At 39.5% G+C, this 16,007-nt stretch overlaps 2 protein-coding genes across 2 annotated transcripts; both read right to left on the reverse strand.

Annotated features, from left to right (window-relative positions):
* Window positions 1–389: 389 nt before the first annotated feature.
* On the reverse strand, window positions 390–1,322 carry LOC110148990 (olfactory receptor 2A14-like). The gene has a single exon (XM_020911294.2). The coding sequence runs from the start codon at window positions 1,320–1,322 to the stop codon at window positions 390–392; it is 933 nt and encodes a 310-aa protein (XP_020766953.2).
* Window positions 1,323–10,725: 9,403 nt separating this feature from the next.
* On the reverse strand, window positions 10,726–11,658 carry LOC110148991 (olfactory receptor 2A12-like). The gene has a single exon (XM_020911295.2). The coding sequence runs from the start codon at window positions 11,656–11,658 to the stop codon at window positions 10,726–10,728; it is 933 nt and encodes a 310-aa protein (XP_020766954.2).
* Window positions 11,659–16,007: the final 4,349 nt, after the last annotated feature.

A 16,007-nucleotide genomic window follows, 5' to 3' on the forward strand; every position in this document is an offset into this window, starting at 1 on the left:
ACCCAGGTCTCCCACACTGCAGGCAGATTTACAAGCTGAGCCACAAGGGAAGTCCAGTTAGGTCTGTAATATGCTATAATATTGCAGCATTACAGCTAAAGACAATAAATGCCCCTACCATATTTCAGGGGCTTAACAGGTGGCCCTAGTGGCAAAGAACCCACCTGCCCACTGCAGGAGACATAAGAGACTCGGGTTTCGATCCCTGAATTGGGAAGATCCCCTGGAGGAAGTCATTGCAACCCATTCCAGTATTCTTGCCTGGAGAATCCCATGGACAGAGGATCCATAGGGTTGCACAGAGTCAGACACAACTGAACAACTTAGCATACATTCACCATATTTCAGAGGGAACAAAGTTCCTCCTCCATATTGCCCTTTGGTATTCATCACATTAGCCTGTCCTTCCACAGCACTCTCCTCAGGGCACCCTTGACCTCTTTGTTCCTCAGGCTGTAGATCAGCGGGTTCAGCATGGGGTTGAAAAGACTGTAAAACAGGGAAAGGATCTTCTGCTGCTCCTCAGGGTGGCGGGACTTGGGGGCCATGTACATGACGATGGCACTGCCAAAGAAGAGCCCGACCACGCAGAGGTGGGAGGAGCAGGTGGAGAAGGCCTTTCCGCGGCCCTCACCTGACCGGGTCCTCAGGATGGCGGCCAGGATGCGCGCGTAGGAGAGCAGCACCAGGCCGAGGGGCCCGACCAAGACCAACACGGAAGCAGCAAAGATGACCGCTTGGTTGAGCCTGGTGTCAGCACAGGCCAGCTTGAGGACAGACAGGATTTCACAGAAGAAGTGGTTGATTTCGTGAGGCCTACAGAAGGGCAGCCTCAGAAAGAGAACTAAGTGGATCAGAGCCAAGAGGAAGCTTAAGACCCAGGATGCGATGGCCGAGACAGAGCACACTCTCCAGCTCATGATGAAAGTGTAATGCAGGGGGTGGCAGATGGCCACGTACCGGTCATAGGACATCACCACCAAAATCAGGCACTCTGTGTGAGCAAAAGCCAGATATAGAAATGTCTGCATAATGCAGGGAACAAAGGACATGGTTCTTTTCTGACTCACAAGATTTGCCAGCATCTTGGGAACATTGTTGGAGGCATAGGATATGTCGATGATGGCCAAGTGTGAGAGGAAGAAGTACATGGGGGTGTGAAGTCTTGAGTCTAAGCAGATAAGCCCCAGGATGACTCCATTCCCCAGAAGGGTGAGGGTGTAGAAGAGAGAGAAAAGACCAAAGAGGAAAAACTCCAGTGCTGAATCGACCTGGAATCCCAGGAGGGTGACTTCTGTGATCCATGTCTGGTTGCCTCCCATGCTCCTGGGTAGAGACAGAGAAGCCCCCCTCTGGGACAGGAAGGTCAGAGCTGCAGGGAAATCAAGACACAAAATGCCTTCTGAGTGTAACCAAGTGAGCATTTGGAAATGTATTACTTTGGATGGATTTCCTACAATTTATTGTTAGATATATTGTTAAAACCAATTCTGCATGCTCATATTTATCAGAAAAAGTTATCCTTGTACCAAGGAAATAATAGCATATATATCTATGTAACATTTATTATAGATAATAAAATGTAATAGGATCCATGATTATATACTCTACCTAACACAATGCACATTCGCATGCACACCTACAAAGTTTGGGAGAATTCAAGTTTTCTGGCTTCCCTTCAAGGCTATGAGTCTTGATTATTAATGCAGTTAGAAGACAGAGAATCCTGACAAACCGTCTCTAAAAAGAAATAATTTTATTTTCTAGGCTTGCTTGTCTTCTTGGTCCAAGATATGAAGCTGTTAGGGTACTCTGTTCTTTATATGTTGCTTTTGTTTACATATCCCTTTATCTTCTCACTTGCTTTTCTATCCACTAGTTTCAGATTTGAAGTCCTTAAAAATATTTGATAACTTCTTAAAGCAAATTGTTCCTTTGCACAGAAATAAGTAATGGCAAAATCCTGAGCAAAAAGGATTTGTTGAGTCCTAGGAACAGGAAAGAAAAAAAAAAAAAAAGTCCAATGTTCCTGAACCATAGTGACAAAGAGGTTGTAAATATTCATTGTTATTTTAAACAATTTGGAACTAACACAAAATGTGTAAGTTGGAATGGATTTAAATATTTGGTTATTTCTATAACAGAATATTATATAGCCATTTAAAATGATAATATAGAATTTTATATGGTGATGAAAAATTTTCCACATAAAGTCAAAACATGTGTACATGATTTGATTCATATTTCAAAGTTTAACATATCTATACAAAAATGTCTTTGGGGTCTATTTGTATATATTCAGGAAAACTCTGTAATTTAAACATGAAACTCTTTACATTGATTATCTCTAGAGAGTAGGATTATACAGGAACTTACCTTTTGAACTTATACGGTTACTGTTCATTTTTTTAATAAATGTGCTCTACCAAAAAAAGACATTTAAAAAATCTACTGTGTAATATAGAAGCAAAGTTGCACATTTTTCTTATTTGAGAGTAGTACTCAGGAAGTTGTAACAGGAATGTCAAATCTGAGCAGATTCTTAGAGTTTCAAATGCGGGAAATGAGTCACCATGTTATGTTAACTTAAAAACAGTTAACATACGACAGGAAAGAGGAAATTGAAAATTTCAAACTCATTTTTGTTTTCTGAGATATCTTTTCTGAATTGTCCTGATAAATATCATGATCTTCCATCAAGTCAAAGTAGAAAAAGATTTCAAATCAAGGTGAAAATTACTGCAACATCCACCTAAATGTGAAGGGGAGCACAAGAAAAGAACTATTTTGAAATTGCACAGGAGAAAAATATTGACATAATTGATCATTGCCATGAAACTGCAAATTCCAGAGACATTTGCCGTCTGCCTGTGAGTTTTGTGTCTCATCCCACATGGATCTGGTGTTTCTTTTAGAAGGAGGTGGTCTATTACATTAATTCCAAAGTCTAGGGTCTACACTTTACTGGATCTCCAAAGAAATGGTAGCAAATTATGGTCAGTAAGTATCTCACTAAGTCACTCAAATGTTATTAACTAATTTTTAGCTGATATATTTTTAACTTTTAAAATTCATGCAAACAGAGCACAGTTAAAAGATATATATCAAACTTCTAATTAGCAGATACAAAATGGGAAACTGTCTAATTTTCTGGATGATGCAAATTTAATGACAAAATGGAATTTGCCACTTTAAGGACATATCAAATATTGTGTTAATAGGTCTAATGACTCAGGCTAAATAGGAAGGCTCTTAATACCTGAGACTTTCAGAATTATGGATATTTTGTAAATTTTTAAGACTCTTTTTGAGTAAGCAGTTTCTGTCATCAAGGAAAGCAAGGAACAAAAGCAGTAACAGAAAATTATATAATGAACTTCAGAAAAAGTCTCATATGCTTGTGTTTACTGTGGCCCTGATGCAAAGAACTGATTCATTGGAAAAGACCCAGATGCTGTGAAAGACTGACGGCAGGGGGAGAAGAAGACAGGGTGACAGGATGAGATGGTGGGATGGCCTCACGGACTCAATGGACATGCGTCTGTGCAAGCTCCAGGAGATGGCGAAGGACAGGGAAGCCTGGTGCGCTGCAGTGCGTGGGGTTGCAAAGAGTCCTACATGATTTAACAACAAGAGCTAATCACAACACAGAAAACTGGAAAAACTAAATTTCTTTCCAAAGAGAATGTTTAAAGGAGTCATGGGTGATCTCCAGAAAGGGAAGGTAGGTGAGAGCTTGAAGAGGAAGGAAGAGCAGGCTGAGTCAGGGCCTGGGATGGATCCTGCGGGAGCAACCAGGCAGAACCCAGTGGGCTCAGCTTTGATGTGATGTCTGGGTTCCTGCTGCACCTAAAAGGGGCCTTGGGAACCAGGCACAGGGATGCTTCAGTATCAAACATGCAAGTCATTAGCCTTCTTTCCCCAAATGATTAGAATTGTTTGAGTTCATAATTCAAATAGTCTGCAGTTATAGAGTTTTACATATAATATTTTGGTAAAATATTTCTGAATGAAACCAGTAGCCTAGAAAAAAAAATTATTTTCAAAAGTCAGCAATAATTAAGAAGGCAAAAATTTCTTAGTGGAAATATTTCCTTCATCAGGTATGAACTCCAGACAAACCATGTGTAACACTGGGTGTCAACTGCACTCTTTACACTTTTGTAGAAAGGTCGTGAGGAGACAGCTCTACAGTGGTGGCTGTCTGCTCAAACTATTAATGATCAGCACCTTTGTGAGAACAAGATAGATAAAATAGAATAAAGAAAGCAATTTTCTCCCCTCTAAATATGCAATGATTTCTTGCATTTTTAAAATGTTAGTTCAACAAGTCAGATTTTTTTTCCTCCTGTGGCAGATAAAGACACACCTGAAATGAAGATGCCTTTAAGTGTCCACCCTGCTGCACCGTAAGGCAAGTGAGCTATCCTGCACAGAAGGAGGGAAAACTTTTCATGGATACATCACTCTGTTCTCCCACAGCAGGAAAATCAGCAGGGACTGAAAAGACCAGTGTCCCTAAATAAGGATGAAGAGAGACCATCCTTCCCATCTCCACTCTGCAGGGGAACCAGGTGACCTTGAGTCACTGATTCTCAGCCTCGTTGTTTTCATCTGAAAGCTGGTGAGAGCAGGGTCTAAAGGGCTGATGTGAAGAATAAATATCGTCAACTGGTACACAGAAGGATTTTACCAGATGTGAGCTGATATTAATAGTATTAAAGACAGCACAAAATTCAAGGAGAACTAAAGTTATTGGGATTGATAATTAATAATATCAATCATGATTTTGTAAAGTCCTCCACACTTGCTTTCCTTTTTGGTTATGTTTAAGTAAGAAAACACATGATTTTAATTTCATTTGTATTGATGTTTTATATGCTGACATTTAAGTTAAAAAGGATTTTAAAGAAATAGAAGAATCTTTAAAGTAACCTCACTCTTGGAATGGAGAAGGCAATGGCAACCCACTCCAGTAGTCTTGCCTGGAAAATCCCATGGACAGAGAAGCCTGGTAGGCTGCAGTCCACGGGGTCGCGAAGAGTCAGACGTGACTGAGCGACTTCACTTTCACTTTTCACTTTCATGCATTAGAGAAGGAAATGGCAACCCACTCCAGTGTTCTCGCCTGGAGAATCCCAGGGATGGCGGAGCCTGATGGGCTGCCGTCTATGGGGTCGCACAGAGTCAGACACGACTGAAGCAACTTATCAGCAGCAACAGCAGCACTCTTGGAATGAAAGAGAAAATACAGATTTTAAAACTCAAAATGCAGCTCAGCTATACCAAACATACCAATGTGAGAAAGAGAGTAAACCCTATGAAATGAAAGGAGGCCATATTTAGAATATTTTGCATTGACCCAGAGTAAAAGTTTTTATTGATTACTCTCTCAGAGTGAGTGACCTGGGGCTGACAAAGTCAAAGCTTTAAGGCAGGACAGATTATGCAGCTTCTGACTTACTCAGGAATTACTTACCAGAATTACCAGTAATTCAGAAATTACTCTGAATTAGTTACTTCACCACTCAGCTTGATCCTCATGAGTAGCATAATGTAAAAAACAAACTTGGATTCTTGGCCTGACTATCTGGGACTTACTCAAAACATTGGCAGGCAAATCTTGTACCCCTCTGTATCTCTCCATTCCTCAATTCCCCCATCTCATAGGAGAGTTGAAAATTTAAATGAGTCAACTCAAACAAGACACTTAATAAGAGTTTAAATATATATTATGAGAGATTTGAAAGCCATTATTGGAGAGTAACTTTTGGATCCAGTCATCATAATGAAACATTAATATCCTACTAAAGTAAGGAACAGAGAGTGTGTACAGCAACAGATCCTGGGTTTTTCCAGTAAGAAATGTCATCTCTTGCCTGAATACATGAGAAATGGGACCTGTTTGGCCAGAAAATCTTTTTGAAAATCCACAAGGGCAGGCAGTCAACACATGGGAAAGGAAAATCAAGCTCCTGGCAAGCAAACCACTTACCTCTGTCTTCAGGACTGTTTTATTTGTAGAAAAGGCATTTGAGTCACATGTCTGTGAAGTTCATTGTAGCCTTTGACCCAGATCGCGTACTACGTGGATGATTAGCTGATTCCTCTTCTGACACAGTCATGAGGAAAGCCAGGAGACACCACAGCAGGATGGTGAAGAGGCCACAGACATGGGTCTTGGAGACCAGGGGAGTCAAGGCCACACCATGGGGAGAGGTAGGGGTCCTTAGAAATGCCCAGAGGATCTTGCAAAGAAAGGCTTAGGGTACAGATAAGGCATTCAGACTCTTATACATGGATCAGTCATTTCATTCCTCCTTCTTTCTCATTTCCACCTGAAAACCCTTCCCATGACTAATGAACTCTCTAGTCTAGAACTCTCTAGAACTCAGAAGTGGAATCTATGTTCTCCTCTTCAGTATGGCCTTGGAGGACTAGGATAGATTCTCCTTCACAGGGACCTCATCAGGAGATGAAGCCCAGACACACAGCTCTCAGTAGAGAAGTTTATGATAGACTTGCTTCTGCAAGTCAGGGCTTTTACCTTCATTTGAATCCAACCTTCTTCCTGCAGACATAAATCACGATCAGGGTATAGAACTGTGTATATCACTTCTACTGATCCTCTCCCTAGAGATTTTAGTGTTTGTTGTCTTCCTATCTGCAGATGAACCAAGGAATGCATTTCCCATGTTTGTTCATTAAGTTCTTGCAGGATATCATGGGAATTGTTGGGTCCAATTGCTTGGGATTTGTGTGTGTTTGTGTTGGGATTGGATGAGTCAAGATGTCTCTGAACTATATAACACTCTGGCAAAGAAACTAGAAGATTTAATTTCATGTTCTAAATTAATTTCTTTCAATTCCACCACTCTAATGGCAAAAAGTGAAGAGGAACTAAAGAGGCTCTTGATGAAGGTGAAAGAAGAGAATGAAAAAGCTGGCTTAAAACTTAACATTCAAAAAATTAAGATCATGGCATCCTGTCCCATCACTTCATGGTAAATAGAATGGGGAAAAAGTGGAAATAGTGACAGATTTTATTTTCTTGGGCTCCAAAGTAACTGTGGACAGTGGCTGTAGCCACAAAATTAAGAGACGGTTGCTCCTTGAAAGAAAAGTTATGTCAAACCTAGACAGCATGTTAAAAAGCAGAGACATCACTTTGCTGGCAAAGGTCCATATAGTCAAAGCTCTGGTTTTACAGTAGTCATAGATGGATGTGAGAGTTGGACCATAAAGCAGGCTGAGCACCAGAGAATTGATGCTTTTTAATTGTGGTGCCAGAGAAGACTCTTGAGAGTCCCTTGGATAGCAAGGAGTTCAAACCAATCAATCCTAAAGGAAATCATCCCTCAATATTCATTGGAAGGACTGATGCTGAAGCTTAAGCTCCAATATTTTGGACAGCTGATTCATAGAGCTGACTCTGGAAAAGATCCTGATGCTGGGAAAGACTGAAGGCAAAAGGAGAAAAAGGTGGAAGAAGATAAGATCGTTACATAGCATCACTGACTTAATGAACATGAATTTGAACAAACTCTGGGAGGCAGTGAAGGACAGGGTAGCCTAGTGAGCTTTGGTCCTTGGTGTCCCAAAGAGTTGGTCAGGATTTAGTGACTGAACAGCAACAACAACACAGGTATACGTATAAATGAATCACCTTGCTGCACCCCTGAAGCTAACACAACATTGTTAATCAACTATACTCCATGGGTAAACCTATGACTGATTCACGTTGATCTTTGGTAGAAACCCACACAATACTGTAAAGCAATTATCCTTTAATTAAAAGTAAATAAATTTAAAAAAACTACACTCCAATATAAGATATTAAAAAAATAAATGTAGGAGACAAAGGGTGTGCTTACACTTTTCTGGTGATGCTTATTGGTCAGTTAATCAACAAAGATTTCCTGAGGGCCTTGTCTGAGCTTAGTTTTGCTCTAGATATGATGAACACAGCAATGAGGAAGGCAAAGTTAATGCTTACAGTGATCTTTCATGTTAAAAATAGTAACTTTACAGGGAGGATAGCCTTAGTTAATGAATAAAGCTATGGAAAAAAGACACAATGGACTGAGAATGAAAGTTGTTCAGTTGTGTCTGACTCTTTGCAACCCCATGGACTGCAGCCTACCAGGCTCCTTTATCCACAGAATTCTCCAGGCAAGAAGAACACTGGAGTAAGGAGGCGTTCCCTTCTCCAGGGGATGTTCCTGACCCAGGGGTTGAACCGGGGTCTCCTGCATAGGAGGTGGATTCTTTACCAGCTGAGCTAACATGGTAGAAAATTACCTAGTCAAGACAAGTGAGGCTCTGAAATACACCGGTTTTTGAGGAGGTGATGTTTGAGACCTGATAAATCAGAAGTCTCATTGAAGAGGATTCCATGTCTTATTCTTTTTATGCTCCTTGTTGATTAACATGCATTCTTGATCTATTTAAATCAACCTATTCAAATGTATTAGTGTTTCTCTGGCGACTAACAGTTTTGTATATTAATTTAAAAATCTTTCCCTTCCGTATTTCCTAAGAGCTTTATAGTTTTGCCTTTGACACTTAGGTCTTAAAAACACTGGGACCCACCAGCCCAGGTTGGGTGCATGAGACAAGTGCTCGGGCCTGGTGCTCTGGGAAGACCCAGAGGGATCGGGTGGAGAGGGAGGTGGGAGGGGGGACCGGGATGGGGAATACATGTAAATCCATGGCTAATTCATGTCAATGTATGACAAAAACTACTGTAATGATGTAAAGTAATTAGCCTCCAACTAATAAAAATAAATGAAAAAAAAAAAAAAAGGACATTGAGACAGAAAAAAAAAAACAAAAAAACACTGAGACCGAGTTTCTTCATGCATGATTGAGTATCTGCATGGTTATTCAGTTGTGCCAGGGCTGTTTTCTGCAACACCCCTTCCTTCCCCCAGTGATCTACCATGCCACACCTTTCATACAGCCATATTCTAATCATAGACATCAGCATCTGTGCCTTATACTCTATTCAGTTTGTTTGTTGGTCAACCCGAGGAGGAAGACTGCGCTATTTTACTTATTAGCACTCTGTAGCAGATATTGTTATCTGGAGAATCAATTCCTCTCACCTTATGCTTAATATTTTTTAAATGTGTTTGGACTAGCGATGGCAGCATGTATATTAGAATCAGCTTGTCAGATTCTAAAGTGTTCTGCTCATACTCACACGTTCCACTGGGATATTGTAAGATACTAACTTTAAATATGTTAATCAGCTTGAGGAGATTGAATCATTTAAATATTATGCTTCTCAACCTGAAAACTTGGCATATCTCACATTTTATATCTGTTTAGTTAGCACAGTGCCTCAATAAATTTTTCTAATTGTCTCTTTATAGATTTAGTACTCAGATGGTAAAGAATCCACCTGCAATGAGGGATACCTGGGTTTAATCCCTGGGTTGGGAAGATCCCCTGGAGTAGGGCATGGCAACCCACTCCAGTACTCTTGCCTGGAGAATCCCATGGACAGAGGAGCCTGGTGGGCTACAGTCCACAGGGTTGCAAAGAGTTGGACACGACTGAGTGACTAACACACACCCTTAGATATATTCCTAAGCATTTTAAAATTAATTCCTGCTTTTAATGGTAGTGTTTCAGAAAAAATTCATTTTAATTATTTGTTATATAAATATATAATAGATGTTTATATTGATTTTGTATCAAGTTATCTTGTTTAAATTTCTCATAAATTCACTAATATACAAAAAGATTCATTTGGATCTCCTACAAATGCCATCACACTATTTGCATATGGTCATAATTCATTTGGGCTTCCCTGGTGGCTCAGTGGTAAACAATCCGCTTGTCAATGCAGGAGATCCGGTTCAACCGCTGGGTCAAGAAGACCCTCTGGAGAAGGAAATGGCAATCCACTCCAGTATTCTTTCCTGGGAAATCCCATGGACAGAGGAGCCTGGAGGGCTATAGTCATGAGGTTACAAAAGAGTTAGACATAACTTAGCCACACAACAAAAACAACGTAATTTATTTATTCCTTCTCATGTGGGTGTCTCACATGACAGACACCCACATACATATACATCTCTTCTTTTTTTTTAACTGTACATTTTAATATCTCTAATAAAAATCTGAAAATAAGAAAAACAAGTGGTGATGGTATACATCTTATTTTATTTATTTTTTATTTTATATTTTATTTTATGGAGAAAGATACTAGCATTTTACCATTAAGTATAATGTCTGATACGTGAATGTTTATGGTACTGGGTTTTTTTTGATAAATCTTTTTCCAGGAATGTTTATTGTTATGCTATGTTGTAAAGAGCTTTATCTTTAAATTTTGTCAAATACTTGCTTTGATCTACTGACAATGGATACTTCAATTTGTTAATGGGCCAATTTTTTCCTTCCTTTGAAAGTTACACATTTTTTGCATTTTAGAGATAAAAAGTTTATCACAATTTAGTATCTTTTTATTACTTGATTTACTAATACTTTAAGACATTTGCACCTGTGTTAAAGAATAGGATTAGATTATGATTTTCTTATTTATGATGTTTATTTCAGATTTGCTATCAATGACTAAATATGAGTATTTGTTTTCTCAGTTTTTAAGAATCTCGAAGATACAGGGTGCTAATTGTTAAATTAATGGTTTCAAAAGAGCATTCTAAGGTCCAGAGTCATGAAGACAGGCTCACACAAGACACTCCAAACTATTCTTCACACTGACCTCTTCTTCCCTAGAATTTTTCTCAGGGCACCCTTCACCTCTGTGTTTCTCAAACTGTAGATTAAGGGATTCAGCATAGGGTTGAAAAGGCTGTAAAACAATGACAGAATCTTCCTTTGGTCCTGAGAATGGCTGGATTCGGGGGTCATGTACAAGATGATGGCACTGCCAAAGAAGAGCCCGACCACGCAGAGGTGGGAGGAGCAGGTGGAGAAGGCCTTTCCGCGGCCCTCACCTGACTGGATCCTCAGGATGGCGGCCAGGATGCGCGCGTAGGAGAGCAGCACCAGGCCGAGGGGCCCGACTAAAATGCAAACACAGGATGAAACGATGATAATTTGGTTCAACCAAGTATCGGCACAAGCCAGCTTGAGGACAGACAGGATTTCACAGAAGAAGTGGTTGATTTCATGAGGCCCACAGAAGGGCAGCCTCAGGATGAGAACTAGGTGGACAAGATCCCAGAGGAAGCTAAATGCCCAGGAAGCGCTGGCCAGGACAGAGCACACTCTCCAGCTCATGATGAAAGTGTAATGCAGGGGGTGGCAGATGGCCACGTACCGGTCATAGGACATCACCACCAAAATCAGGCACTCTGTGGCAGCAAAAGCCAGGTATAAAAATGTCTGCATGATGCAAGGAACAAAGGAGATGGTTCTTTTCTGACTCACAAGATTTGCCAGCATCTTGGGGACATTGTTGGAAGCATAGGATATGTCAATGATGGCCAAGTGTGAGAGGAAGAAGTACATCGGGGTGTGAAGTCTTGAGTCTAAGCAGATAAGCCCCAGGATGACTCCGTTCCCCAGAAGCATAAGGGTGTAGAAGAGAGAGAAAAGACCAAAGAGGAAAAACTCCAGTGCTGAATCGACCTGAAATCCCAGGAGGGTGACCTCTGTGACCCATGTCTGGTTGCTTCCCATGCTCCTGGGTAGAGACAGAGAAGCCCAAGACTTCAACAGGAAGGTCAGAGCTGTAGGGAAATCGAGACACAAAACGCCTTCTGAGTGTAGCAAAGTGAGCATTTGGAAATGTATTACTTTGAGTGGGTTTTCTATAACTTATTTTTAGATATACTGTATACACAAACTTGGTGTGATCATACAAATCAGAAACAAATTTCTCTTGCATCAATGGATAATAAGATATGAAAATATATTATAGATAATAAAATATATGATAACATGATACATGCATTATTATATACTCTATGTAATAGTATTCATACAAATACAGACATGCACTGTTTTGTAAAATTCAAGTATCCTGGCTTCCCTTCAAAAGTGTGAGTGTTGATTATTAAAGTGCTTAGAAGAAAGACAACCCTGACAGGCCATATGTAGTGAGAGGTAGTTTCATTTCCTAATCTTGCTTGTCTTCTTGGTTCAAGAAATAAAGTGTTTATGGTACTTTGTTATTTACATGTTGCTTATTTTTCCACTTACCTTCTCATATGCTTTTCTATCCACTTATTTCAGATTTGAATTCCTTTATTAAATAACCTCTCAATTTTGTAGTCTTTCAAACTTGGCATAAGACTCCTCTCAACAGCAGACTAATATTCCATAGAAGCATCTTCTGCCATTTCTTTCCCATCTCCAGAGTTTGCAATTTTATTTTTATTGTCTTATTTACTTTTTTGTCAGCACCTGATCCTGAAATTGAAGTATAAGTGAAAAATTGGTAGAGTAGATGCAATGAACACAGGTACACATATTATCTCAAATTCAGTTAAGCATGATGACATTTCTGCAGCCTTTTAAAGTACGAAATTCAAAAGGTGAAAATAAATTTACATTATCTGTGGGTGTATTTAAAGAAGACACAAGATTTTTAATTACATTTTGTTTAGCTCTTTTTTCTTTTCCCTTTATAACATAATACAGAGGCAAATCTGAGAATCTGCTGTGAGAAGAATCTTTAGTTGTTGCAGTATCTTCCCAGTTATGGCAACTATCACTGCCATCATATCTCCTGAATCCCTTCCTCATCACCTGTTACCATGCTGACCACCTACTGCTGTTCTGTTGGATTCTGAGCCAGTCACAGTGAGTAGGGTCAGCTGGAGCATCCATTGGTTAGTTCTCTCTAGGGAGCTTGTCCTGGGAGGTGCCGAGGTCTATCCATAGGAGAGTGGTCATGAAAGGGATGGATGGCAACATTACACTGAGAAGCCTTGTAACCAGGTGCTGTCTCTACATTTCCTCACATTTTTTCCAGAGACAGCCTGACATGGAGCAAAGAGATGTGGTTAATTACCACCCTTAAAACACCAAAAGTACAAAAAATAAAATAAAATATGTGTGATGGAAAAGCATTATGAAGGGAAAAGAACAGGGAAAAATAATAGAAAGTGACTTGGTTTGGAAAGGCTTCTTTAGCAGGATTGTTGGGAGAAGTCTTCTTAAAGAGGAGACACGTGGGTGGAATCCAAGTGATAGAGGAAACGCCACCTGACAACAGCCAGAGTGGGCTGCCTCCTGCTCCGGGAGCAGTAAAGGTGAAGTCTTGGGCAGGAAGGACCTGGTGAGCAATGGGAACAGGAAGAAGTCTAATGTACACGGAGCATAGTGACCAAGAGGTTGGAATTATTCTGTTATCCAGTTTATAGTTTTGAAAATTTAGAATTGATATAAAATTTGAAAGCTGGAGATGAACTGAAATTTTGGCTAATTTTATAATATATAATACCATTGTTGTTGTTTAGTCATTAAGTCGTGTCTGACTCTTTGCTACCCCATGGGCTGCAGCATGCCAGGCTTTTCTGTCCCTCACTATTTCCCAGAGTTTGCCCAAGTTCAAGTCCATTGAATTGGTGATGCTATCCAACAATCTCATCCTCCAGTGCAGTCATTAAAAAGGATAATACAGATCTTTATAGGGTGGAATGAAATTTTTTTCACATAAAGTCAAAGGATGTATATGTAATATGATTCTATTTATATTTTAAAATACTAACATATCTATACACAATATGTCTTTAAGGCCTATTTAGATAAATGTAGGAAGATTCTTTAAGTTATACATGAAACCTCAATTGATAACTCTAGAGTAACATTATGGAGGGTCTGACATTTTGTATGTTTTGCTTGCTTACTGTAGTTCTGTTTGTTTTTTAATAAACCTGTGCATTATCACAGGATAAAATAAGACATTCATTTTTAAAAATATAGTATTTAATATAAGTTGGCTGGTTCTATAAAAACCTACAAGAGCTTCTAGAACTAACACCAAAAACCTGTCCTTTTCATCATAGGGGGTTACAATACAAAAGTTGGAAATCAGGGGGTACCTGGAGTAATAGGCAAGTTTGACGTTGGAGTACAAAATGAAGCAGGACGTTGGAGTACAAAATGAAGCAGGTCAAAGGATAGCAGAGTTTTGCCAAGAGAACACACTGATCATAGTAAACACCCTTTTCCAACAACTCAAGAGAGGACTCTACACATGGACATCACCAAAAAGTCAATACTAAAATCAGATTGTTTATATTATTTGCAGCCTAAGATGGAGAAGCTCTATACAGTCAGCAAAAATAAGAACTGGAGCTGATTGAGGCTCAGATCATGAGCTCCTTATTGCAAAATTCAGGTTTAAATTAAAGAAGGTAGGGAAAACCACTAGGCCATTCAGGTATGACTTAAATAAAATCCCTTAAGATTATACAATGGAGGTGATGAATAGATTCAAGGGATTAGATCTGGTAGACAGAGTGCCTGAATATCTATGGACAGAGGTTTGTAACATTGTACAGGAGGCAGTAACCAAACCATCCCAAAGAAAAATAAATGCAAGAAGGCAACATGGTTGTCTGATGAGGCTTTATAAATAGTCGAGAAAAGAAGAGAAGTGAAAAGCAAGGGAGAAAGGGAAAGATCTACTCAACTGAATGCATGGTTCTAGAGCACAGCAAAGAGAGATGTGAAGACCTTCTTAAACGGACAGTGCAAAAAAATAGAAGAAAACAATAGAATGGGAATGGCTAGAGATCTCTTCAAGAAAATTGGAGATATCAAGGGAACATTTCATTCAAGGATGGGCAAGATAAAGGACAGAAACAGTAAAGACTTATCAGAATAGAAGATATTAAGAAGAGGTAACAAGAATACACAAAAGACCTATACAAAAAAGGTCTTAATGACCTGGAAAACCATGATGGTGTAGTCACTAACTTAGAACCAGACATCCTGGAATGTGAAGTAAAGTGGGCCTTAAGAAGCATCACTACGAACAAAGTAATGGAATTCCAGTTGAACTATTTCAAATCCTAAAAGGTGATACTGTTAAAATACTGCACTCAATAGGTCAGCAAATTTAGAAAATTCAGCAGTGGCCACAGGACTGGAAGAGGTCAGATTTCATTCCAATTCCAAAGAAGGGCAATGCCAGAGAATGTTCCCATTACCACACAACTGCACTCATTTCACATGCTAGCAAGGTTATGCTAAAAATCCTTCAAGCTAGGCTTCAGCAACATGTGAACTGAGAACATCCAGATATACAAGCTGGATTTAGAAAAAGCAGGGGAACCAGAGATCAAATTGCCAACATTTGCTGGATCATAGAAAAAGCAAGGGGATTTCACAAAAACATCTACTTCTGCTTCATTGACTACGCTAAGCCTTTGACTATCTGGATCACAACAAACTGTGGAAAGTTCTTAAAGAGATAGGAATACCAGAGCATCTTACCTGTCTCCTGATTAATCTGTATGAGGGTCGAGAAGCAACAGTTAGAACTTTACAGGGATCAACTGACTGGTTCAAAATTGGGAAAGGAGTATGCCAAGGTTATATATTGTTGCCTTGCTTATTTAACATCTATGAGGAATACATCAGGTGAAATGCCAGGCTGGATGACTCACAAGGTGGAATCAAGATTGCTGGGAGACATATCAACAAGCTCAGATATGCAGATGATATCACTCTAAAGGCAGAAAATGAAGAGAAACTAAAAAGCCTCTTTATGAGGGTAAAAGAAGAGAGTGAATAAGCTGGCTTAAAGCTCAACATTCAAAAAACTAAGATCAAGTCACCTGGTCTCATCACTTTATGGCAAGTAGAAGGGGGAAAAGTGGAAGCAGTGACAGAGTTTCTCTTCTTGGGCTCTGAAATCTCTGCAGATGGTGACTGCAGCCATGAATTTAAAAGACAATTGATTGCTCCTTGGAAGGAAAGCTATGACAAATCTAGACAGCATATTAAAAAGCAAATTTATCACTTTGTCAATATAGATCAGTATAGTGAAAGCTATGACTTTTCCTGTAGTCAGG

This window comes from Odocoileus virginianus, chromosome 1 (assembly GCF_023699985.2).
Source record: "Odocoileus virginianus isolate 20LAN1187 ecotype Illinois chromosome 1, Ovbor_1.2, whole genome shotgun sequence".
Classification (NCBI taxonomy): Eukaryota; Metazoa; Chordata; class Mammalia; order Artiodactyla; family Cervidae; genus Odocoileus; species Odocoileus virginianus.

Bases quoted from the DNA above. Each gene is read 5' to 3' on its own strand.
- LOC110148990 (XM_020911294.2), bottom strand. From the start codon at position 1,322: ATGGGAGGCAACCAGACATGGATCACAGAAGTCACCCTCCTGGGATTC.
- LOC110148991 (XM_020911295.2), bottom strand. From the start codon at position 11,658: ATGGGAAGCAACCAGACATGGGTCACAGAGGTCACCCTCCTGGGATTT.